This window comes from Natator depressus, chromosome 3 (genome assembly GCF_965152275.1).
Source record: "Natator depressus isolate rNatDep1 chromosome 3, rNatDep2.hap1, whole genome shotgun sequence".
NCBI classification, from domain to species: Eukaryota; Metazoa; Chordata; order Testudines; family Cheloniidae; genus Natator; species Natator depressus.
Genome location: NC_134236.1, coordinates 49,089,063 through 49,116,409, shown reverse-complemented (window position 1 = coordinate 49,116,409; position 27,347 = coordinate 49,089,063). Strand labels below are relative to the sequence as shown.

General features: G+C 38.1%; 1 protein-coding gene across 16 annotated transcripts in view; it reads left to right on the top strand.

Annotated features, from left to right (window-relative positions):
• The window catches only part of DST (dystonin), a 460,168-nt gene that overhangs the window by 260,767 nt on the left and 172,054 nt on the right, over nt 1-27,347 (top strand). For all 16 annotated transcript variants that reach the window (XM_074947869.1, XM_074947855.1, XM_074947860.1 and 13 more), the window contains 14 exons: nt 1,152-1,247; nt 2,743-2,868; nt 3,244-3,396; nt 3,651-3,805; nt 4,046-4,172; nt 6,453-6,636; nt 9,262-9,419; nt 9,767-9,945; nt 10,199-10,337; nt 11,177-11,370; nt 14,551-14,713; nt 17,983-18,066; nt 18,257-18,364; nt 19,505-19,603. In XM_074947869.1, coding sequence (XP_074803970.1) covers nt 1,152-1,247; nt 2,743-2,868; nt 3,244-3,396; nt 3,651-3,805; nt 4,046-4,172; nt 6,453-6,636; nt 9,262-9,419; nt 9,767-9,945; nt 10,199-10,337; nt 11,177-11,370; nt 14,551-14,713; nt 17,983-18,066; nt 18,257-18,364; nt 19,505-19,603 — 1,965 coding nt within the window. The remainder of the gene's footprint in view (nt 1-1,151; nt 1,248-2,742; nt 2,869-3,243; nt 3,397-3,650; nt 3,806-4,045; nt 4,173-6,452; nt 6,637-9,261; nt 9,420-9,766; nt 9,946-10,198; nt 10,338-11,176; nt 11,371-14,550; nt 14,714-17,982; nt 18,067-18,256; nt 18,365-19,504; nt 19,604-27,347) is intronic.

The following is a 27,347-nucleotide window of genomic DNA, read 5'->3' as shown; positions in this document are numbered from 1 at the left end:
TTGACATTGGAATGTAACAAAGTGGCCTGATTTATTTTGGACTTGAATCAGGCTCTATATTGTAGGTAATCTGTTTACATAAAAAATATTGTAGCTACTGTAGGTGCTTTTACAAGCCTCCAAAGGAGAGTGTCAGATTGTTTTCCCTTCAGAAACTCATGTCAAGAATAGACAGTAAAGTGGTGCTACAATAGGACCAATGAAAACAGTTATAATACAGGAGGATGAGCTAATCCATTCAGGGATCAGTACCAACTCTTGATTTTATTATTCTTTGGTTTAAAGAGTTTATTTTTCATAATATGGAAACAAATGAAGAAAAATCCTTTCTTCCCTTTACTTTCACTTAAATGTGGGTAATGAATGGTATTTTGGTAGTGTGGGAATTATTTTCTCTAAAATGGTATGCTGTTACTAATATACGTATCACTCAATATCAGTCTAATAAACATATATACCACAGAGACAAAGCAGTATGGTGGTAGATAGGTATGTGAACATTATAGTCTTTACATTAAACAGTACAGGGTGTGTGTGTGCGCATGCGGGCACACGTCTGTAATATATTTAAAATTACTGCCTTCTTAATTCCCTAGTATGTGCAGATAACAAGACTTCAGAAAGTATCTTTTCATATTAATCAGGCACACTGGGGTGTTTGCCAAGCATTAATGGATCAATCCACCCAGTCACTGGAAGACCTCTCTGCCTTCCGTGCCAGTCGGATGGGTCTGGCTCTAAATGAGACACTTCTGATTGACTTAAAAATATTTAGAGCACCCTCTGCTGGCAAATGTTAGGGCAATGCACCCAGTTTTCTATAGAGGTGGTAGTAAAAACATTAAGAGACAAAGACATTAGTAAAGTTAAACTTATTTTTAAATGTTATGAAAAAGCATATATATGCACACATTAGGGCTTCAGAAAACTTTTTTTATTGTCCATGCAGCACCACATTTTATGTCTGATTTTTTACTCTATACTTAGGCAAAACTCCTACTGTCTGAAGGACAGTTGTGCCTGCACAAGGAGGGCAGGACCAGACTCTTTTGTTTGTAACACTATTCTTATTTTTTCCTAAAGTCTGCAAGAATGTACATGTTTTAATTTCTGCACTCATTCCTAAAATGCTTTCTTTTTTCATCTTTAAGGCCTATAGAGCTGCAATGCAAACACAGTGGAGCTGGATTTTACAGCTCTGTCACTGTGTTGAACAACACTTGAGAGAAAATGCTGCTTATTTTGAGGTAAGTAAGTCAAACAATTAAATTTGTAATACTTTAAAGCATGATTATAGTCAGAAAAGTGACAGGAAGAACAATCAGTCTAGAATATTGGTTAGCCTTTCTCAATAACTTTCAGATCAGATTTGCTCAATTTTTCCATTTATAACTCAGTACATGGGCCAAATTCCAAGGTAGTGTAAACGGGTGTAGCTCCATTGTCTTCAGTAGAGTTATGTCAGTTTACACCAAGGGAGTATTGGGCCAGGTTGTTGTTTTTTTTTAAATGCCAGAGCTGAAAATAAGTCCAGGATCTGAAAAAGAGGCAGTGTTCTTTCTTCCTCAGACATCATAATAGTTAATACAGCTTCTGCAACTGGATTCAGGTTGTCAGGTTTGTTGATGATGGACAAGGTAGAACAGAATCGAGCTCATTCTTTCAGGGCTGCACAGACAACAGCAGAACACACGTTATTATCAGTATAGGGCAAAGAAGGCCCACAGGGAGCTGATGAGTTGACTAAGGTTTTGCCATTTTTAGTCACCTTTCTCACTATAGCTCCTCTTAAATGATTAGTAAATGATCATTAATCTACTAATTATTATACACGGTAATGGAAGGTCTTAGTATGCATTGTCTGATTTAGAAAGAACTCTGTTATTTTTTATATTTAATATAGAGAGAGTATTCTCAACAGTCTTGAACCTTGTGGAGTCATTTATGCTAGTGCACATGAGAGCAAAATGAATGTAAATTGCAACAAATCAGAATGGTAGGGCTTTATAGCTCACCCACTTTGTATTCATGTAAATGGCTACAAAAGGTAAAAAGGCATTGGAGAATCAGGTTCCATCTAATCTGTATAATGTTCATAGGGACATACTACTTTGTATAGTTTGTTTGCTACATTTAATAACTTTTATTTTATAATCTGTTTTTTAAAAATAGCTGTAAATTCCAGGAGTAGCAGAATCACTGTTTGAAAATCATTTTCACAGGAACAGGTTTCAGAGTAGCAGCCGTGTTAGTCTGTATTCGCAAAAAGAAAAGGAGTACTAGTGGCACCTTAGAGACTAACCAATTTATTTGAGCATGAGCTTTCGTGAGCTACAGCTCACTTCATCGGATACAACTTCATCCGATGAAGTGAGCTGTAGCTCACAAAAGCTTATGCTCAAATAAATTGGTTAGTCTCTAAGGTGCCACTAGTACTCCTTTTCTTTTTTCACAGGAACAGTAATTAACTAATGTACAGACATAGGGATACTGATTTTGTTTTCAGATAACGCGTGCAGTAACTGATTTTCCATGATGTTTCAGTGATGCATGTCTGCCTTTATGAGATCAGGAGCAGGTACTTACACTGCAAGAACTCAATCCCTTGAAATTCAAGCTACTTTAAAATATAAAACAGCTTTAAAACCATTTAGTGGTTTCTTCAAACAACAATTTTGGCTTAACACTTAGTAAACCTTTCAGTGTTGTTCTTAATTAATCAAAATACGTGTCTTACCTTAGTTTTTCAATGATGCCAAAGAAGCCATGGACTATTTAAAGAATTTAAAAGATGCCATACAGCGAAAGTACAGTTGTGATAGGTCCAGCAGCCTTCATAAACTGGAAGATCTTGTTCAGGAGTCCATGGTAAGAATTCAAGAATCTTGTTGACAAAAAAATAAGATTAAACAAGAGTTGTGTAACACCTATCTGGATTTAAAAATCAAATTTGTAAACAATTTACCCAACTAAAGGGAAGTAATAAAATTATAAAATTTAATTTCAGAATGTCTAATTAAACGAGTTTATCCATTTGTCCTTGTTTACGGAATACTTCCATGCCTTTAAAATATACGTTTTTAAACAATAGTGGATATTAAAGGAAACTGATTACTTCATGGAGTTATTTCTGTTCATGTGAAACATGTTATTTTTCAGAGACAAAAGCTTTAAAAGCATTAAAGAAGCAGCATTGAGTTCTGGCCACCTCTGATTTTTGTTATTTTCTTAATTGCTGTTTAGGAAGAAAAAGAACAACTCTTGCAGTACAAGAGCACAGTAGCTGGCCTTGTGGGGAAGGCAAAGGCAATAATTCAGCTGAAGCCAAGGAATCCTGATAGTCCACTCAAAACATCCATCCCAATTAAAGCCATCTGTGACTACAGACAAATTGAGGTTAGAACCTTGAATTTCCTAAAATCAATTACAGACGTGAGGAGACAGCTAAAGTTTCATTAATTACATGTTCCTGGAAAACACAAGACTGTAAATATCTTCCACCCTAGTAAACAGAGCAAATGCTTGTGTTCTGCATTGTTGTTTTTTGTTGTTGTGTCACTTATTTGGTGACACCATTTACAAAAGTGCTTTGTAAGAATAGTTTATAATGCTTAGCTCATTAAATTATTCTGCTTTTCTGTTAAAACTAGATAACCATTTACAAAGATGACGAATGCGTATTAGCGAGCAACTCCCATCGTGCCAAATGGAAAGTCATTAGTCCAAGTGGTAATGAGGCCATGGTTCCATCTGTGTGCTTTACAGTTCCGCCACCAAACAAAGAAGCAATAGACACTGCAAACAGGTAGAAGCAAACTAAAAACAGCTGAAAGTGTGTAGTTCCTGTAATAAATATCTTGGTTGTTTTTAGTTTTTTAGGGAGGGAATACTGTCTTGTGATTAGGGCAGAGGAAGTCATTTTCATTTGAACTTATTTGTGTAGGCAGCTTAAAAATAATTCATGCTCTTTTTGTTTTCTCCCCTTTTCACATGGGAGTACAATTTCAGTCAGTTTTTCTAATCTAACTGTGTTTGTACGTTTCAGAATTGAACAACATTTTCAGAATGTACTGGCCCTTTGGCATGAATCACATATAAACATGAAGAGCGTGGTTTCCTGGCACTACTTGACAAATGAAATTGAAACTGTTCGAGCTGGTAATGTTGCTTCGGTAGGTACTGCACCAAACTGTGTCCATCTGAGCGTACACTGGTAACTTACTGTTAACTGAACTTAGCTTACTTTCCGCAACTACAGAAACTATTGTAAACTGGAGAAGTTTATAGCCGCTCACAACTTCAATGTGGAGAGAGACAGCTTACAGTGCCGTCTCCATTTTACTGTGTGCAGTACTCCATCTTGATCTAAGCAGCCTTCACTCTGACATATAGTTTTCTTATGCTGCAGCTTCACCTCCTAATGATTGGGGCAATTGCAAGCCCCATGTTCAGTCTCTGAGGCCTGCATAAGGGTGCATTTTAGTTACTCCATGCTACAGAATTGTACCCTGATAGATAGTCTATATTATTTCATTATTAAAGAGCTGATTAAGATTAGTTTGTTCTAAACAAAATACTGATTTAAATCAAAATATCAAACACTTTGGCTAAAACAATCTGTCAGACCACTGAACAACGTAGTGTCTGCTTCTGTAAATCTTGTTTTACCTTTATATTACCTGAGACTGTTTATTACACAATACTTAATATATCTTTCTTCAATTTGCTGCAAATAACACTTGCAGTACACATATTGAGGGGTCATCCGCACACTTCTCACCATTTCTGTTTGATACAAATGAACCAGCAACCTCCACCGAAAATGCCCTGCTTCTTACCCATGTTTGGGTCAGTAACCATTTCCCCATTGATTGCCACATGGCGTGGGAGGAGAAATGGTCTCTGGTATAACATAGGCCTATCCCATTGCTGGCATAAAAGATCAAATATGAATTTGGAATAGAATGCATGAACAGCCAGCTGTTGTTATGATTGTGATTGTTGTTTTGTGAGGGCCCAGGAATACCAATGGCTCCAACAGAATCTTAGAACTGCATACTACCTTGACACTACCTTATTCACACCCAGATGTCGCTTGCGTTTGATGTTTGGATCCAGTTTCCTGTGCTGGAAGAGAAAGAAGCACAGAGCTGTGAATCATGAGTGCACTGAAGCTTTGGAAGCCCGTGTAATCTCATGGGTGTCCATTAGCACGTTTACATAGTCATTGACACAATTTCCCCAAGAGATGGCAGGATTGACTTCCATATGAAAATGCTTGGGGAAGAGGAACCGCTGTCTGTCTGGGATCTGTTGAGGGGAATGAGCAAAGTCAGATTAATGCAGCTCCATCCCTTTATGGTTTAGTAAGAGGGTCAGCAGCACCTCTGATAAATAGTGGTAAAGGCAACAGATAAATAAAGCATAGATGCTTCTCCTCTGTCCATGGAAATGTGTGCTGGAAAGCCAAATGTTTAATTGGACTGTAACTTGATCATCACACATCCATACACAGATGATGGTTTGAGGGAAAAATGGACAATGAGTTGGGCTCAAAATATTTATCTCAGAATATGAATGGGTTTTGGATGCTTAGTTATGGTGCTTTTTGCTCATACGCAACTGGTTACAGTATTGCCCAATTTCAGACTGGGAAGGAATTTTCGCTCAAGTCATATTAGTAGGGTCCCTGAGCTTTTCCCTACGTTTTGTGGAGCAGGGGACATATGTTAAGATCAGGTGGGCCTATCCCGCACTATCTATGATGGTAGGACAGGACATTGATGAATCTAGGGTTTATATAGGTTCCTCCCCCCATGTTTCTAACAGAGAAAATGTGAGTAGTGCAAACTGCCAGAGTTGATCTCAGCTGTGCTCCCAAATTGTATTTGCTCTTCTGAATCCTGAACATAGGTGACAAAAAGCATGTGCTCTGTTAATGAGAGTAATATGTTCTGTTATTTGTATTATAACATGATCACATTGAGCCCATGAAAATTTGTGGTACATAGGGTGCTTTAGCAAACACTTGAATAATTTTTTACTGACCTATGTGCGTTGGCTCTCAGTGAAGCATTTGCAGAGAAAGGACACAAGCAACTGTTACTATACAAGGTCATTGAAAAGGCTAGAATATTTTAGAGTGCTTCACAAGAGAAGCTTTTTTTCCTGCATTTTCTACTCCACTACTTATGTTGCATTGGTATCTCACAAATTTCTCAGTCCAGTGGACATACAATCCTCTTCTACTTCATAATGCACATTCCCTCCTGAAGCTCCTTCTAGGGTGATATGACATTACAATCCCTCAACCCTGCAAGTACTGTAATGGCAACATCTGCCCCAAACCATGTTGAATTCAGTATATGTAATTAGAGAAGTTGTATCACCTTTATCATCTGTACACTTGACAAGAATGTCTGGCATTTATACTGATCTGTTCTCTTTTTTAGATAAAGACAATGTTGCCAGGAGAACATCAGCAGGTTTTAAGCAATTTACAGTCCCGCTTTGATGACTTTCTGGAAGACAGCCAGGACTCCAAAATCTTTTCAGGCTCAGATATAGCACATCTGGAAAGGGAGGTTAATGTCTGCAAGCAATACTATCAGGAGCTTCTTAAATCTGCAGAAAGAGGTAAGAGCAACTCATTGGGAAATATGTAAAAGTTTCCTTAAAAGAGGCTTTATGATACCTGATGAATTTTTTGCTTTCCAAATGTGAACTTCAGTGCACTGCATGTTTTATTATGTTAACATCATTAAGACGGGCAGCTACAATAAATGAATAAAGAGCGATCATTTAGACAGGTTGCGCTGTATATTCTACTAGAGTTGAAGGTGATTTATTAGTACTACTCAAAGGTGTGCAAAAAACATTTTTCCTGGAAGAATAATTTACCCTCTGGAGTGCAGCTCATCATTTGGTCTAGCTTTTCATAGTCTTATTTCTGATGGATTGAAATATATCTTGAATATCTTACTGAGCTCAGAACAGAATTAGAATAGTATTTGACTCTGTTACACAAGAAAAATGTCTTACACATTCTGTCCTAGTGTTGCAAAATACCCCATCACCACTCTTTAAAAGCTACTATCATAAGGCTGCTTTTAAGATGCAGAAATATGAAAGCTTAGGTAAATCTGAAAAGATACCTCATGCTGTCAAGTAACTGTTGACTTACAGAAGTGAAATAGTTTATAAAACTGATTAAATTGCCGCTATAGTTTGCTATATAAGCAGAGACATATTGTACTTAGTAACTAGAATATTAGATAGGTGATTGTAGTGCGGTGGCCATTTAATGAGCCCCCGTTTGTGACCAGGCGTCACTTTGCAGGCACCCTGCCCCTTTTAGCCCCCTGTTTTGGGCCCCTTAAGAACTACATGCAGGCTTTTACATGAATAACAACACCCTCTGCCTGGGGCTGATTTAATAACAGAAATAGTTCTTAACAGTCCAGAGAGTCCCAAAATAAAGTCCATCACCACATAAAAATCCATTCTTAGCTCTGGTGTCTTCTGTCTCAGGTGGAGCTCTTTTTCTGTCCCAGTCTGTTCTCACAGCCAATCCTCCCAGCTTTTTCTAGCTAGAGCTTAGCCTTCTGGCACTAGCCGCTAGGTCCCCAAACTTCTAGGTTCAAATGCCATCTGGGTTTCCTCACAGGAGGTTCCTGCTCCCTGGGATCCTGCTGTCACAGCTCCCTTGGTCTCAGGGTCTTCCATGCAGGAGCCTTTCACACTGCAGTTTTTCTACAGTTTCCTGAGCTTCCCCCCTTCATTGCAGCCTCCTGCTGCTCTCTGTAGGGCAATCATCCTGATCTCAGGTGTGACTCATTCTGTAATCAGGGTTGGCTAGCCCAAGTCCTCCAGTCCTTTACTGTATCCCTGTTTACAGTGATGAAGAAGAAATCCATTAGAGGTTAGCTACAATAGCAGTAATGAAATCATCTGGCTGGAAGAAGTATAGTCATTCACTTCACCAGTGTGCATGCAAAGGGGATGATGGTAGCCCTGACGGTTGAACATGGGGAATCATCACTGAGCAGGTCTGTTTTCAGTGGGGTCCCTCAGGGATCAGGTTTTGGCCTTACATTGTTTAACATCGTTATCAATGACCTGGAAGAAAACAAAAAATCATCGTTGGTAAAGTTTGCAACTGATACAAAAATTGCTGGAGGGGTGAATAACAAAGAGGACAGGTCACTGGTTCAGCGGAATCTGCATCATTTGGCAAACAATATGCAAGCAATATGAAAGCAAACAATATGCTTGTTAATATGGCTAAATGTAAACATGTACATCTAGGAACAAAAAATGTAGGCTTACAGGAACGGGGGGTCTATCCCAGGAAGCAGTGACTCTGAAAAAGATTTGGGGGTTGTGGTGGATAATTAGCTGAACATGAGTTATGTGGCCAAAAGAGCTAATGCAATTATGGGATGCATAAACAGGGGAATCTTGAGTAGGAGTAGAGAGATTATTTTACCTTTATATTTGGCACTAGTGCAACCACTGCTGAAATACTGTGCCCAGTTCTGGTGCCCACAATTCAAGAAGGATGTTGATAAATTGGGGAGAGGGTTCAGAGAAGAACAATGAGAATGATTAAAGGATTAGAAAACATGCCTTATAGTGATAGACTCAAGGGGCTCATTCTGTTTAGCTTAACAGAGAAGGTTAAGGGGTGATTTAATTATAATCCATATGTATGTACATGGGAATAAATATTTAAGAATTGGCTCTTCAATCTAGGAGAGAAAGGTATAACACGATCCAATGGCTGGAAGTTGAAGCTAGGAAAATTCAGACTGGAAATAGGGTGCAAATTTTTAACAATGAGTGTAATTAACCATTGGAATAATTTACCAAGATTTGTGATGGATTCTTCATCATTGACAATTTTTAAATCAAGGAGGATGTTTCTCTACAAGTTGTGTTATCGGAATTATTTTGGGGAAGCTCTATAGATTGTGTTATATAGGAGGTCGAACTAGATGATCCCTTCTGGCCTTGAATCTATGAATCTGATAGACATTAATTTTGGAAGTGCAAGGAGATGATCTAGTAGCAGCTAAGGACTACGGGTTTGATCCAATTCCCATTAAAGTCAATTCCTGTTGGCTTTTCTGGGAGTAGAATCAATCCCTGAAAGAGCTGTAATATTCTGAGGTATTACAAAATCTGTTGTTAGGAGGAGGAGAAATATGGCATGGCAATTTAGATTCATTTCCTAAACAGCGCCTTTGGTTACTTCAACAGAGGAGCAGGAGGAATCCATTTACAATCTGTACATCTCAGAAGTCAGAAACATCAGACTTCGCTTGGAGAGCTGTGAGGACCGTTTGATCCGACAGATTCGGACTCCGCTGGAGAGGGATGACCTACATGAAAGTGTGTTTAGGATCTCGGAACAAGAGGTGAGTCATTCGGAAAAAATGGTTCAACGAGGAAGTGGTGGTTTCCCAAAACAAATAGTTTTCTCTTGAAACAAACGGACCCAGATCCTTGCATGTTATGGTTCAGCTCAGAAGGGTGGGGTGACTACGTGATTTTCTCATATATCAGTGGAGGTAAAGGAACTAATCAATAGCCAGTCTTCCATCTTTCTATGCTGCACATACAGTCCTCACTTTTTCAACAAAGAGCACAGAAATAAAAATAATATTAAGAACAGAAGTTTACTCTAAGTAATGTCTAGGATATATGAACACTGTCAGGCTGATGTAGAATAAATAAATACTGTCAATTGCGTTCCATTTTATAGATGCTAAAGAAAGAGCTGGATCGACTCAAGGATGATTTGGGAATGATCACAGATAAATGTGAAGAGTTTTTCAGTCAAGCTGCTGGTTCACCTTCTGTCCCCAACCTGCGTTCTGAGCTCAATGTCATCATTCAGAATATGAATCAAGTTTACTCTATGTCTTCCATTTACATAGAAAAGTATGTACTAAACCGTCACTTCCTACTTGATGCATTTTAATGTACACCTTTTTTGCCCCAAATGAAAGTAAATAAAAAAACCCAGTAAAGTTATAAATATGAATAATACTGATCAAGGGTAAGAGAGTTATCGAAGTCATTACAGTGAAAAAAAGGATTACTAGTTATCAGACATCACACAGCAAGACTGAAAAATGTGAGCAGTTTGAATATTATCAATACACGATTAGTTAACAAGAGGTTACTGTTTCAGGTTAAAAACTGTAAATTTGGTGCTGAAAAACACTCAAGGAGCCGAAGCGCTAGTAAAACTTTATGAGACTAAACTGTGCGAAGAAGAAGCAGTCACTGCTGACAAGAATAATATTGAGAACCTTATGGGTACATTAAAGGTATGAATTTGCTATATTTTCTTTATAGGTAAATCGTAAAATAATGTATAGTAAAATAATTGTCTTTTTATAATAACCCATTGGTTAGACTACATTTGTGGTGCAGCCAAAGACTTCTTTTCTACTTTTAAGCAGACTGTACATTTTAAGATTGCTACATTAGACAAATCTGTATCCTTTGGGCAATTAGGATAAGAAAATAAATGTATTGTTTGGTAGGTTAAAATAATTCTCACAGACACTTTATACTTACAGAAGTTTGCATTTTGCATACACATATAACTCTGGAAATGTTAGTATGAGCTGTGCACATAACATGCAAAACAGGAGTGCTAATGCACCTCCCAAGTGCAGAGAGAAACACTGCAGAGTAAGTGTCTTGGAATATCTGAGGCTCCAAAGGTGTGTGGTTGCAGCAACAAGAGCGTTAGTTACTTTTGTCTTTTATTGGAAGATTCCAGGCAACATTAAGACTGGCTGCCCTAAAAACCTTGCCACTTTCTTAAATTAATAGAAAAGCTTCCTTCAGTATTTGTACAGTCCCTTATACTTTCCATTTAAATACTGCAAGCAGTGAGCTAATGTTATTTTACAATTGACAGATTTTTTAAGTGACCTCTGTAGTTTATTAGACAAATATTAGCTTGCTAATTTGCAAGCCATGTGCTTGATCTGTGTGGGCATCGGGACTCCTATACCCAGAATTTTCAGTTTACAGCTGTTTCATAGTCATTTCGGTATTGGAGCAGACTGAACAACCAGAAAAAATTGGATATGCAATGTGTTGATTTACACACATAGTGCTATACTTTGTTTACTTATCCTCTATTACATATTAGCTGTGGAGGTCTGAAGTGGATGAGAAAAGAGAGGTATTCCATGCCTTAGAAGATGAACTGCAGAAAGCCAAAGCGATCAGTGATCAAATGTTTAAAACGCATAAGGAACGCGATCTTGACTTTGACTGGCATAAAGAGAAAGCTGATCAGCTGTCTGAGAGATGGCAAAATGTTCATTCTCAGATTGAAAACCGGTTCGTACCACTTCATGTTGTAGTGTGTTCAAAGCATCTTTTAGGCTATTGATGTTGTTTCTTAGCTAATTTATCTTCTGCTTAAGCAATAAGAAATGAACATTATCGTGGGTTGAAATGTATTTCTTAACTATTTAGGAAACTTGCTAACATGGTGGATGCTTATCTTTTCTGTGCTGCTGCCATTGTTCACGTGATCCCCTGCAGTTTTTTCTACAATAGCCACAACTTTAAGTGTGTGTAACATCTTCAGTTTAACACTACGCTATATGGGCTTTACCATAACACTTAGTAGTTAGCGAGATACAACACAGATATGCTGCCCTTTTCCCCTAGCAAAAATGCCTGCAGAACAGGGCCTCCTGTCTTAGGGAAATGCTTTCTGCTGCCCCCTAGTTAGTACTGATAGGTGGGAATGATGAGATAACCTTCACTTGTGAGTTGCTGGTCAGATTTATGTTTACTTCTTGATAAAGAACATTGGGCCTAAGACCTCAAGTCCTTAGTCCTTAACTCCCATTGACTTCAGTGATAATTTTGTCTGCATAAGAACTGAAATAAGGACTTTAGGTTTTGGCCAAGAACCAGTAATTTGCCCTGGAGTATGTCCTGTTGACCTTCCATTATGTTCATGCAATATCATGATGCAACTCCAGTTCATTTGTTCTATGAAATGTGACTCTTTGATTAGATTTTGGTGATGTCCCTGGATAATATTACTCAAATATTTTTATACACATGTACACGCGCACACACAGACAAACAGTAAAGTATATAATATACACACCCACACACAATATTCTGGAATGCGCTTATCCATTGTTCTCACAGGGAAGAAGTTCACATCTTAATGAGTTCACATCTTAATGCTTTCCCAACCAACCTCATATCCTTTTGTTTTCAATCTCTTTAATTCTATCTGCCTAGAGCTAAGGACAAATTAAGGGAGAACAACATTATTTGCAAACTAAAACTATTTTCTTTATTTTAGTTTATGACCCTGGAATCCCTGAAGAGAAGCATCAGAATACTGCTGTTTATATGAAACAATGCTGTACAAGGCAAACTTTCATATTTCTCCCCTCTTAAAAGCAGATGTCCTTAGGTTATTCCACCAGTTCAAAAAAGAACTAGATAAATTCATGGAGGATAGGTCCATCAATGGCTATTAGCCAGGATAGGCAGGGATGGTGTCCCTAGGTTCTATTTGCCAGAAACTGGGAATGAGTGACAGGGACTGGATCACTTGATGATTACCTGTTCTGTTCATTCTCTTTGGGGCACCTGGCAATTGGCCACTATCGGAAGACAGGATACTGGGCTAGATGGACCTTTGGTCTGACCCAATATGGCAGTTCTTACGTTCTTAGTCCAATCCATGCAGGAACTGATAATCAGTTAACTAATCGGATATAATTAATTAATTTTATTGCCTCTACCTCTAATTGCCAGAAACTAAAGAAGGGATTGGCAAGACCTGGTCAAAAATGCATCTAGTCAAAGAAAACAGTTTGAATGTCAGTATGATTATTAGCCTTCAAGCTACTGGCTTTCACAAAAACTATGGGGAAGAGCACTTTCCTTCTGTTTTTGAGTATAAGAAACTCAATTGGCAATTGGCGTGTGTAGCCTTTTTTGGCTGAAATTAAACTGCAGTGTATGTATCTTTAAATTTCACTCTTAATTTGTTTTCTGGTAGGTCATGTGTAAACAAAGTGATATATTTAAATGAAAAAACAGTAGCTTTCTGAGAAGCTTAAGTGTCCCTATCTGCTCACAAGGCAAACATGAACCGAACACTCTCCTCACATGACATCTGTGTAGAATATGCTGACAGATTATTGTTAACACACAGTGACTTCTAGTGTAAATATGACAGCTTGTGGTAGTTGCAATTTGTGGCAGCAAACAGACTGTTTTCTGCAAATGTTCACCCTCCTACTTCCTAACTGTTTGACAGTGACACTCACTATACACGTATATTTGTCAATATTGGCTCCAATTAAACATCTTTCCTTTTCTTTTTCCCCCACCATTTATTGTTATTTTGTTTACTCTGTTATTTGTTTATATGTATACCAAAATATAATTCCTCAAATGCAATACATAATCACTGTCACGCTCGCTCTTTTTCACACACATACATGCACAGAGCATGCCCTTAGCATTATTGAAAGTAAGGCAGATTCAAAAGTAGGTATTACAAACCAGAATACCAGAGTTGTTAAATACAGGGTTACAGACAGGCAGATTGCTCTGAACTCACGTCTCTGCTGTCTCTTTGGTTAGTATATTTGTATGGGTTTTAGGCACATTGTTTGGACTACAGCAGATGAGTCTCAAGCACTCTGAGCACTCCAAAATCAGTTTGCAGGAAATAACACAGGTTGCCTTTGTTTGCCCCTCTGCTCCCATTTAACTGCAGAATAGAAGGGTCTTAACCAGTTTCCACTTCAGTCTCTGTGCCTGTTTGGTTTAAATGGCAGGCCCACAGACTTGAGTGAGTTTTCAGTAGTTTCCAGAATCATATGGTTTAAAGAGGGATTTAACCCAAAAGGATCATTGACATTAGCATTTTTGGACAGCTAAAGACTTTGCCTTTGTGCCAACTCCTACTTGGCTTGGGAGGAGTAGAGGATGTGGTCTGCTGGTCTCCTTCAGTGCAGGTTTTGGCCCTCTTGGCTCATGCTCAGAACCAAACCCACTGGTCACACCTAAAACACACCCACTTCTCGTCCTTCTGCATGGCAGTGACAATTGCTTCTGCAGAGGCTTCCTCACAGTGTGCTGGGGAATGTTGTGTCTAGTGCATGGTCTTTCTGCTTCTGGGCTCATTAATTTAGGAAATGTGCAGTGTTTCTGCTGTGACTGGACCTTTCCTGAACACAAAAGCCCATTGAAGGCTTGACCCATAGTCAGTTGTTTCTAGTATAACTGTTCTTTCCCTCTTCCAAGTGTTCTCTAGTGTGAAAATCCTCTTTAATCTTTATGGAATGTCATTAAGCTGGGGATCTCTGTGGTAGAAACTGCCATTAATATATTTTAGTAAAAATTATTAAATTTCCTGTTATGATGATAGATGGAGCTAGGACACCTGATATCTTAAAGGCTATGTTGACTTACATAATTTTTTACAGTACCTTCTCCCCAATCACATCTCTTGTTCTCAAATTAAACCAGGTTGCGTGACTTAGAGGGTATCAGTAAATCTCTGAAATATTACAAAGATACTTACCATACACTGGATACCTGGATTCAGAAAGTGGAAGATACTCAGCGAAAGATTCAAGAAAACCAACCAGAAAACAGCAAAGCTTTGGCTAAACAGCTGAACCAGCAAAAGGTACAAAAAGGGAATCCCATCCTGGGGAAAAGTATTGAAACTAATAACTGGAGCCCCGTTATTTTTGAAAATGCAAAATACAACAAAATAAAACAAAACAAAGTATAAACCAAACTGAAATGAAAAAATCACCTCACAGCAGCAGCTCCTGTCCCTCAGGTCTGGGCCCAGCTCCCTGCTCCAGTTATGTAGTGTACAGGGTCACAGCATCACTTGTGTAAATTTGGTCCAGCCGCCCCTCTGTCATCATGATGAAGGGGAAGTGCCAAGTGCCACATCGCAACACCTGGAGTGGGGAGGTGGGCCCGGACCCATAGACAGGAATCGCATGCTACTGGGTGAGTGTGGGACAGGCTCACTGTACAACAATCCTTCCCCCCTCCAGGGCCTCTCATCTCCCCCGGGCAGGACCCCTTTCCTCCACCTCTTCGCATGGATAAAATCGTTAAAATGAAATTCCCCAAAAATATAAAATATAAAAAAAATTAATGGGACTCTACTAACAAAAGAAAAAAATATAAAGATAATTTTAAAGCAATGATGTCAATCTCCCTTTAGCTATCTCAAATATCTCTGTGACCCCTAGTAACTGAGCATGCCAGTCTTTTACCTTCACAACACCTCTTTGAGGTAGGGAAGTGCTATTAATCTTATTTACAGATGAGGGTCTGAGGCACAGAGAGTCAAAATGACTTGCCCAGCATCATGCAGGAAGTCTGTGGCAAAGCGGGGCTCTCCCAACTCCCAGGCTAGTGTCCTAACCTCTGGGCTATCCTTCCTCTATAATGCCGTTGGGAGTGCATCCCAACTTGCCACACACCAGCGCTCCATAGAGAGTTGCCATTCAATAGCAAACACAGTTAGCAAAAACTAATCACATTCCTGGAATGGCATTGTCATGAAGGCTACTCAACTTGCGTTGTGACTTCAGTAGGACTGCTTGTGTGCTTACGGTTAAGGGAGTGCTTTAGTGCTTTACTGGTTTGTCACCAGAGTGCTCAGCACCTTACAGGATTGAGACCAGGAAGGACAGCCATTCCCTAAATGTTAGGCAAACAGAACCACTTTTTGTGAATGTTCAATAATAGTGAATAATAAAGGGGTATGAACATGCCACAGTCAAACAACTGGGTGGCAATCAAATGTTTATGTAATCCCCTGATAGTGTGTATTTCAGGTCACCATCTGTGCCTGATCCACAGAGGAAGGGAGTCTGTGACAGCCCTCATTAAAGAACCTGTCTCTTTAGCTAAAAATGTAGCAGCTTTTAGCCTTGCAGGTGTCCAGGATGCAGACACTATTTTTACAGTATTTTACGAGCGGGCTGGATCTAAATCACATGGAACTCAATAAGAACATAAGAACGTCCATACTGGGTCAGACCAAAGGTCCATCAAGCCCAATACCCTGTCCTCTGATAGTGACCAGTGGCAGGTGCCCCAAAGGGAATGAACAGACAGGTTGTCATTGAGTGATCCATGGCCTGTCACCCAATCCCAGCTTCTGGCAAACAGAGGCTAGGGACACCATTCCTGCCCGTCGTGGTAATAGCCATTGTTGGACCTATCTTCCATGAATCAATCTAGCTCCCTTTTGAACCCCGTTATAGTATTGGCCTTCACAACATCCTCTGGCAAGGAGTTCCAGAGGTTGACAATGCGTTGCTTGAAAAAATACTTTCTTATGTTTGTTTTAAGCTTGCTACCTATTAATTTCATTTGATGGCCCCTTATTCTTGTATTATGAGGAGGAGTAAATAACGCTTCGTTATTTACTTTCTCTATACAACTCATGATTTTATAGACCTCTATCATATACCTCCTTGGTCACCTCTTTTCCAAGCTGAAAAGTCCCAGTCCTATTAATCTCTCCTCATACGGAAGCGGTTCTATACCCCTAATAATTTTTGTTGCCCTTTTCTGAACCTTTTCCAATTCCAATATATCTTTTTTGAGATGGGGCAACCACATCTGCACACAGTATTCAAGGTGTGGGCATACCATGGATTTATATAGAGGCAATATGATATTTTCTGTCTTATTATCTATCCCTTTCTTGATGATTCCCAACATTCTGTTCGCTTTTTTGACTGCCGCTGCACATTGAGTGGATGATTTCAGAGAACTATCCACAATGACTCCAAGCTCTCTTTCTTGAGTGGTAACAGCTAATTTAGACCGCATCATTGTATATGTATAGTTAGGATTATGTTTTCCAGTGTGCATTATTTTGCATTTATCAACATTAAATTTCATTTGCCATTTTGTTGCCCAGTCACACAGTTCTGTGAGATCCTTTTGTAGCTCTTCGCAGTCTGTCTGGGACTTAACTATCTTGAGTAGTTTTGTATCATCTACAAATTTTGCCACCTCACTGTTTACCCCTTTTTCCAGATCGTTTATGAATATGTTAAATAGGTCTGGGCCCGGTACAGATCCCTGGGGGACAGCACTATTTACCTCTCTCCATTCTGAAAACTGACCATTTATTCATACTCTTTGTTTCCTATCTTGTAACCAGTTACCAATCAATGAGAGAACCTTCCCTCTTATCCCATGACTGCTTTTTTTTCTTAAGAGCCTTTGGTGAGGGACCTTGTCAAAGGCTTTTTGAAAATCTAAATACACTATATCCACTGGATCTCTTTTGTCTGCATGCTTATTGACCCCCTGAAAGAATTCTAGTAGATTGGTGAGGCATGATTTCCCTTTACAAAATCCATGTTGACTATTTCCCAACAAATTATGTTCATCTATGTGTCTGACAATTTTGTTCTTTATGATAGTTTCAACCAATTTGCCCGGTGCTGAAGTGAGGCTTACTGGCCTGTAGTTGCCAGAGTCAGCTCTGGAGTACTTTTTAAAAATTGGCATCACATTAACTATACTCCGGTCATTTGGTACAGAAGCTGATTTAAATGATAGGTTACAGATGACAGTTAGTAGTCCTGCAATTTCACATTTAAGTTCCTTCAGAACTCTTGGGTGAATTCCATCAGGTCCTGGAGACTTATAGACAATGGGAGTCTTTCTATTGACTTTCTAGGATTCCAATCAGGACCCAGGATTCCAACTAGCTATAGGACAGTGAAATGCAAGCAGTGCTATAAATAGTATGATGGTGGGAAACTTAGAAATTCTTATAATAATAATACTTATCAGCCATAACAAAGGGAGAGAAAAGCATTATTATTATGATTATTATTTCTATTATTATTAATTATTATTATTATTATTATTATGCTGAAGATATAAACATATATTTTACAGATGCTGGTTTCTGAAATTGAAATGAAACAAAATAAAATAGATGAATGCCAGAAATATTCAGAGCAATACTCAGCTTCAGTAAAGGTAAGAAAAATTATACACATATAATAGAGTTTAATTTGATAATGTGTCCTTTACATGTACACTGGTATTGTACAATGGATACAACATGCAAGCAGTGGTGCTCTGCAGCTAAATTGCATTATAAATGCGTTATTTAATGTCAATGTGATAGAGAGTGCTGATAACTTTTCTGACTGCATTATTTTTACAGGATTATGAACTGCAGACAATGACATACAGGGCTATGGTTGACTCACAACAAAAATCTCCAGTGAAACGCCGGAGAATGCAGAGCTCATCTGACTTCATTATACAAGAGGTAACTGGATGTTCTTTGACAGGGAAATGTGCATTCATTTAGCAGCCTGTTGTAGAGTGGAGGAAATGCAACACTGGGATTTATTAATAATTAAATGTAGTAACCCCACACATGATCTTTACTGTACATAGACAAACCCTGATGTAAATATACTGTTATACATCTCACAGTATCTGGTTATATATCTGAATGTTGGTGTTGATAAACAGTTAACTAAATACCCATGAAAAGCTTGGATGAGAAACATAGAAAACAGAGAAAAATAAAACTGTTTATTAACATGGTGAGACAGATCATGTCTCAGGCTGCCACCCCATGGGTAGCTTTCACCATCACTATGGTGCCACAAGGCTCTGTTGTAGCAGATTCAGAGGCTGTGCCTCCCTGCAGCCCATTTGTGCATGCAGAGGTGCAATTTTGTCCCCAGAGGACTGATTGAGTACAAGAGTGAATGGGGCAGGTTGGCCTGGAAGTGACTCTCTCTAGCTGACAATTCTGAAACAGGAGCTGACAGCCAGAAACAAAGACCTAGGCTTATCGGAATGAAGATACTCTATCTATCCATCCAGCTATCAAGGGGTTAAGATTTTGAAGCCCCTCCAACATAAGATAGGGACCTTAGGTCCTTTCACTCAGGCTGGAGTACTATTGGGGATACTACAGCTCTAGGGGTGGAATTTTCCAAAGCCCCAGGGTGACATAGGAGCACAAATGTCATTCAAGTTACTTTGGTACTTTTGAAAATTCCACTCTAGTGCTACAGTACCAGAGGAGTTAGGATCTTTGTGATTAGAAAGATTATTTCCTTGAGTTTGTTCTCCCCACATTCTTTTGTCCCCCAGAGTTCCACCACACCAGTTACCCACCTAGCAGATGCAGGTCACTTCCATTCAGCCTCTTACATACCAGGCTGACCATTCTTAGGGTCAGTTGGTCCTGTGAACAGACTGTTTATGTGGTTCTTTGTGATTATTATGTTCCTTAAACCAAGATCAAGATTTGTCTTATTACGAGCTCTGTGCCATATATAACTTTCGTAAAGGCCAGTTTAGGTCTACAACTAGTTCTTGGACATTATTTGAATGCATTCCAAGTCACTGTGAGTGGTACCATTTTCCTCTTTCTTTTGTTTCTATGCAGTTCATGGATTTACGAACACGCTACACTGCCTTGGTGACCCTGATGACCCAGTATATTAAATTTGCTGGTGACTCTTTGAAAAGACTAGAAGAAGAAGAGGTAGGTCGCAGGAAAATAGAAACCATTTTGTTGGGGGAAATAAAACAACTATTGGACTTGGATCATAATTTTAGCTGAAAATACTAAGAACTGAAATTCCTTATATATCGCACATACATGGGAATATATGGATATTGGACTGTGCGGCTATTGTTCATATAAGCACTGACGTCTATCTGCAAAGTCCTCACATTCCATCAGTCCTTCCAGATGGGAGGGTCACATTACAGGGACCCACTGTGATTCACTGAATTCTGCAGAGAAGGAAATTATCTATAGGACAGGAGAAATTATAATGCACCGGGACAGTTTTACTTAAGACCTAGCACAAATTAGCTGGTAGTGATGGGTCCCCTTTGAGTCAAACATTTTTTTAAAACTTTTTTATTTCTAATAAACAAGGAAAATATAAAAGTATAGCTATGTAAAGAAAATAATTTAAATTTCCACCAAAAGCTGTCCATCTTTATAAATCATAATTCATCATCTATATTCAGACATAGACAATACTTGCTTTTTAATTTTTGAAAATTTAATTTGCAGTTTTATTTTTACCACAAAAACCACACTGGATGTTTGGAATGTGAACTGTATTTATTTGGTGTATATTTTAGGGCTGGATATATGCTGTACTTACAAATGCAAGCTGAACTTTGTCCCTGTGCAGAGAGCCAGCCCAACTCCCATGCACTATTAATGTCCTATTTAAGTCCTAGTTAGTGTGCTTAAATGGGACCTAAGTGGTGCTTAGGTTTTCCATTATCCCTCTGCACAGGGTTGAATTTCATCTGCAGCATGCACACAAGCTTGCTTTTAGTGCATAAGGAATTTCTTATTTAAATAGGGGAGTGCAATAACCCCTTCACTAATTTCTTAAGTTTGTTTTGATGCCTTTTAAATGTTTAGGCTTCTTTTTTCTTTTGTCATTCTTCTGCATTGATTCTTTGAGGCAAATTAACTTTTTTCACAGTGAGTATGAGGTCTCGTTAACAAGAATAAATGGAGACTATAAAATATTTGTTCAAAAATACGCAGTTTAAATCAATGCTTTAAAGATTTAAACAGAGAATATTATCTACTCTTCACTTTCTTTAAAAATATCATGTGTTTCTAAAGCAATTATATATTTACTCTTTAAGGATGATAGGGTCTTAATTTATACACTGTATCCTTATAGTTTTCTGCCAAATCATATACTGTACGATTTGTCCAAAAATCAAAAATACATAAAACAGGACTGGAGTTATTTTTTAACAAGTTTTAATTTTTAATATTTATTTACGTAATCATTGGACAAGACCCTGGATCCTTAAAGGGATGTTAAATAATATTGCTGCCATCTTTGTCTTTGCTGCATGTTCTTTCTGTCACACACCTCTGAACAGAATAGCATAAGTATGAAAAGTGTGCATCTTTTTTTTTTTTTTTACCATGTAGCATCCGTTGCATGAGATATCGGTTTTTTACAATCTAAGTAGGCTTTATGTTTATAATTCATGCTGCTGGTAAAAATGAAAACAAAAAAGAAAAATATCTAGAGACCAAGACATTTGTCGGGTTTGACTGGTTGGTTTCACGTTTCTCAAGAATAATTGAATTTTATAAACCATTTTTGTCTGTTCTGAGCTGTGTCTGCAAGACTGTTTTTTGCAAAACATATGCAGAGTTCTACTTCCTTGATAACTTCTTAGTAGATAATTTAAGGTTGCTTTCTAATTGCAAAGCAATATAATAATTCCTTTTGGAATCAAAGTAGCGTATCCTGGAGCTTTTCCATTTCAAAGCAGAAACAGTCATCAGTTTTTCTGGGATTATACTTCTAATTTCTTCCTCTGACATTCAGGACTTTATTCTATCCTTGTCTTTGTTAAGAATTCTGAATGATGTCATTAAGAGTTTGGTGCATAGAAAAAGGATAAAATAAGGTCCTTGCTATGAAGTCTTTGACATTTAAAATCTAAATTTAAACCTGTGTGCTGTCAGCTCAGAGTTTATCCACTGAGCATGAATTCCAGAAAACCATGATGGTAGCTGTAGTTTTTGAACCTTGGGGATGTGATGAAGCAGTTGAACAAAGACAAAAAACAGAAAACAACTCTCCAGAAAGACGAACTCTAAATCCAACTCAAGCACAGAATATAGTTCAAGCAAATATTGCATACCTGTTTGGTATTTCTAAGGGAAGCAGCATATAGAAAATGCTTCAGAACGACTTATATTAAATTCTGAAAAGTCACGAATACACAGTGGTCCAGGTTTAGAGGGACAACCTTTAGGGGAGACAAATGTAAAAATAACCAGTTCAACGAAAGAAGTAATTCCAAGGGAAGAGAATATTTTTCCAGTTTCAGAAGCTGAATTAGCAAACATACAATTTGGAAATGACAGTAGAGAAAATAAAGAGAATTTGACACAGACTAAGATTCATAGTTTGGCCAATACAGGCATCAGCTTGAACAAACAGAGTGCAGAGGATGAATTAGATCAGTACCAACAAACGGAAGATTTATTGCTGGTTGCAGAAATGCAGAGTAAAGGTAAAAATCCTAGCACCAAGGTACCTGAAATAGACAATAAGCTCCAGACAGTAAAATGAAAACACAGAAACGGAACATTAATTCTGGGGAAAAGCAAAGCAAATAAAAAGTAATGACATGGGTGATGAAGAGAAAAAGAACAGAAAAAAATATTGAGGTACCAGAAGTTTTCTCTTAATGCAAATCAAACTCCAATTAAAAATAATTACCATTCAAAAATCAATCTAACTCAGTATTTGAATCTTGGACAAAAAGATCTGAAGGTGGAGCTGATTTAAAGTTGATTGAGCATAACTATAAATTAATATGTTGTTGTTCTATTAATCAGTATAAATTCAGAGATGGCAAAACAATTGATTTTTTTCAATAATTTTGAATTTGTTTCGTCAAATTTTAATGTCACAGTGTTATACTAGCAGGTATACCTCCCAGCTGATGCCTCACATTGCTAATCAGAAAGAGTGCAAGATTGCATAATAGCAAAATTTAATTTGTGATCCTAGATGCAACTGCAATCAGATTCTCAATTTTAATTGTCTGAAAACACTTTACATTTAATACGTTTGTTGTGTAACTGTCAGCATAAAAGGAGATGCTCCTAAGCTGATCCAGTTTAATCCCAACATCTGTAAGGGTGTGTCTGCACTGCAATAAATGACCCGCAGCAAGTATCAGAGCCTGGGTCAACAGACTCAGGCCTATGGAGCACATGCTGCAGGACTAAAAATAGCAGTGTAGATGTTCTGGCTTGGGCTGGAACCCGGGTTCTGAGACCCACATCCTTGATGGGGTTGCAGAGCCCAGGCGCCAGCCTGAACCTGAACTTATACAATGTTGTTTTTAGCCCCACAGCTTGAGTTGATCCAGGCTCAGAAACTTGCTGCTGCAGGTTGTTTTTTATTTTTTTTTCAGTATAGACATTTCGTAAGTGTTTACTTAAAATCATCCAAGTGAAGGAGGAAAAGAGGGAATGAAGCTGCCTTTTCATTAGTACTACTTGTGATATGTAAGTGTAGTCTCATTGCAACTGAAATCAGGCAAGTTTGTTAAAATAAAATAACTTTCTGTTTATTAGAAAAATTGCTTGCTTTTTACCTCACACTAGGCCTTGCCTTCACTAGGAAGAAACCTGTGTTCTTACCTCATGTTAGCGAACATGATAAAATTCTAGTGAAGACAAGGCAATTGTAGTTTGAACACGTTAGCAGGTCGAGATGAACCCTCTTCTCCCTCCTAGTGTCTACCTCCATCTGCTAATGTGCGGAAACTACTACCTCCATCTGCTTATGCTTGGAAACTACTATCTGCCCTCTCTTCATTAAGAGTTTACTATCTCCTAGTTGACATGTGTTAGCTAAAACATGGTAAGAAAACACCTTTTTTCCTAGTGTGGACACATCCTGAGTGCAGCTTCATGTATTATTTCTTTTCTTGGGCAGATTTCCAAATTTGTGTTGTATTATGTTTGTTGTAAACATAAAATGCTTTAAATTCCTACTGAACCAAACTGGAAATGCTGAACTTCCTTGACCTGTGTGATCCTTGCATATTGTGTTTTGTTCATTACTTGTTATAGCTATTTGTTTTGAGCAAGATCATATGCAAGTGGCTGTCTGACTTTTCTAACCATTTAGTGCTTCCTGAGTAACAAAAGAGATTCTTTGGGACTTCTCCCCTTTGTGGAGTCCTTTATGAAGGATTTTTTCATCGTGAACTAATGATTTCTTGTCTGAAGCTTACTATGTAAGGAGAAGGTGATGGTGGTGGGAACTGCTCATCCTACTGTATTGACATGCCGAATATACGTTAGTAAGTATTTTCAACTATGTCTTGAAAATAATACAACAGATTTCACATGCTATATTAAAAAAGAACAGATTTAAACATATTTGTATATTTTAAATTTTCTTATAGATTATAAACAATGAGGCGGCATCAGCACGTGCAGCATACTCAGATCTGATGGCGCAACAGAAGTCAACAATTGATGAGAACAGAAAACTTATGGGAAAGATAAATGAGCTTGAGAAAATGTTAGAGGAGTTGAAGAAACAAAAGTTCCGTGTAGAACAGGAACTCCCCAAAGTGAAGGAAGCTGCAGACGATGAGCTGAAGAAACAGCAGAAGTATGTGGAAGAGATATCTTTTCAGAAAACCAAGGCTGAGCAAGAGGCAAAGAGGTATCAGATAGAGCTTGAGAGCGTTGCTAAAGAGAAAGTATCTGCAGAGCAGGAGTTAGAACATGTAAGGCAGCTCACCTTGCAGGCAGAGGCTCAAAGAAGTGTAGTTGAAGAAAACCTCAGAGCTTTTAGAACTCAAATAGAGGAAAGTACTGCTGCTAGAAGAAAACTTGAAGAGCACCTGAGAAGGAAAGACACAAATCTTCAGGATTTAGAGCAGCAGAAAAAAGCTTTAATGGCAGAATTGAGGAAAAAAACAGAAGGAGAGGAAAAGCTTATGAAACTAATAAAGCAAATGGAACAAGGTTTTGAGTATCAAGGGAATCTAGCAGAAATAAAGCTCCAAGAAAAAGAGAAAACTGAAGCTAGAAGGCAAATAGTTGAAAGCAGATATTCCTTAATAAGAGAGAATGTGCTGCCAACTTGCACATCTGTGCAAGACAAGCATTATCGGGTTGATTCTGAAATTATAGGTTTCCAGAAAAAACTAGAAATAAAGAAAGTAGAGGAGCTTGTACAGCAGGTAGATGAGCTGACTACTGCCAACAAAAAGTCTGAAAAAAACATTAAAGATCTAAAATACGAACTGAATGATCTTGAACTTCAAAAAGCATCAGCTGAAGAAAAGGCTCGTTTACTAAAAGAGAAATTAGATGATGCCAATAATACACTTAAATGTCTGAAAATTGAGTTGGACCAAAAAGATCAGGTAGAGCAGGGATATTTGCAACAGTTGAAAGAACTCGATAGGCAGCTGCACAAAACCACAGGTAAAGCTGAAGAGGTAATGCAAGAGGCCATAGATCTTAAGAAAATTAAAGTAAATTATCAAGAAGAGATGAAATCTCTTCAGCAGGAAAAGGCACAGTTAAAAAGGGAAGTAGAGGAATTGACTAGATCACACACACAAATTGAAATCACTGTTCAGCATTTAAATTCACAAATCAACTCTCTCCAGAAAGAGAAGTTGATAGCTGAACAAAGAACACAGTCATGCAGAGGAGAAGCAAATAATCTGCAAGAACAGTATAAAAAAATCCAGGAACAGCTGCTTCAAAAGACAAGAGCAGAGAATGAAAATCAACAGAAGATTCAAAAGGTGAAAGACGACTTGGCCAAAAGCCATCATTTGGCAGAATCATTGAAACAAAAGGTAGAAGAGCTTACCAGATCGAATACTGAAACCAAAATAATGATGCAACAAATTCAGTCTGAATCAGAGAGGATAATTCTGGAGAAACAAAGTATTCAGAGAAAAAATGATGCCTTAAAAACCCTAGCAGATGGTTTTAAAGAGCAGCTACGTACCACAAATGAACAGTTGCACAAGCAGATAATAACTGAGCAAGAATTCATAAGTAAAGTCAAAAGTCTAGAAGATGACCTAATAAAAACAAAAACATTAGCCAGTGAATTTAAGCAGAAGTGTGATAAGCAGGGAGCTTTCAAACTGAACGCTGAGATAGAGGTTAAAAATCTAAATGCACAACTAAATTCTTTCACTGTTGAAAAGAGGTTGAGTGAGCAGAAAATACAGCTACAGCAAACTCATATACAAGAGCTAAAAAGTAAACTGAAGAAGCTGCAGGATGAATTCCATCAAAAGACCCTAGATGAGCAAACGGCACGCAAAAAGATGGCTCTGTTTCAGGAAGAGTCCATTAGGTTTAAACATTCTGCAGAGGAATTTAGAAAAAAAGTTGAAAAACTACTGGAATCCCATAGCATCACTGAAAATGACATTTCGGGTATAAGACTGGAATGTGTCACTCTGCAGCAAGAAAAAGATATGGCTGAAGAGAATATTAAATTGTACAAGATGCAAATTGAAGATCTGCAAGAAAGACTTCAGAAATGTCGTGAGCAACTACAACAAGGAAATCATGCTGAAATGGATTATTTTCAGAAATATCGGAAACTTGAGGAGGAATTGGAGGTACAGAGGCGCATGGTGGAGACCCTAAAACAGAATATGGACATGCCAGTGAAGGAACGTGAATACCAGTTCCTGATGTTTCAGAATGGAGTTAAGCAACATAATAACATCAAAGATTCTATATTCAAATTGGACTTTGAGAAGAAGGGAAAGGAGTTTAATTACCTGGGAGAAACCTCACCTAGAGATTTAGAACAACTTCATCCATGTGCAAAAACGACTTCTTCATTGTTCAGACAGAAACAGGAGAGACAGGTTGATATAAACATTCCGGGGTTTAAAATGGATCGATTAGGAGAAAAGGAGCTGCACCTGGGTGCTGATGATACAGAACCAAAAGAGGCGCAGCTCCAGTTGTCAAGAACAAACCAATCCCGAGATGATACAGGCCAACAGTCTTTTACAGAGTTTGTTTCTCAGACAAGCACCCAGCTCCAGATAACTTTTGATAAAACAAACCCCATGACAAGAATATCAGAAATAGACAAATTAAGAGATAAAAACTTTCACACTTCCTGGCAAGCTACTAGGCATGAAGAAGAAAAACATGGAACAGGACTAGTAAAGCTCATGCACCCTTTGGAGGTATAATCTGAGTTTTGTTGACATTTGCCTTGCTGGTGCTGGTTTTTATTATTCCATTCTTTAAAAGTTGGTATTGCTGTTCTATGCTCTCTGTTGTATGCTCTTTTTATTCTGGTGTATGGGGACCTCTTCTGCTTATCTGTGTACATTATGACAGGTTTCAGAGTAGCAGCCATGTTAGTCTGTATCCGCAAAAAGAAAAGGAGTACTTGTGGCACCTTAGAGACTAACAAATTTATTTGAGCATAAGCTTTCGTGAGCTACAGCTCACTTCATCAGATGCAGTGAGCTGTAGCTCACAAAAGCTTATGCTCAAATAAATTTGTTAGTCTCTAAGGTGCCACAAGTACTCCTTTTCTTTTTATGTACATTATAGAAATTCACATACAATGATTATGCTCAGTTATGGTTAAAAGTGCATTGAGTGATATCAATAAGTGCAGGTAATAAGCACAGAATAAAATTTCTACCTTGCATTTCATCCACATTCCCATTAATCTATCCTT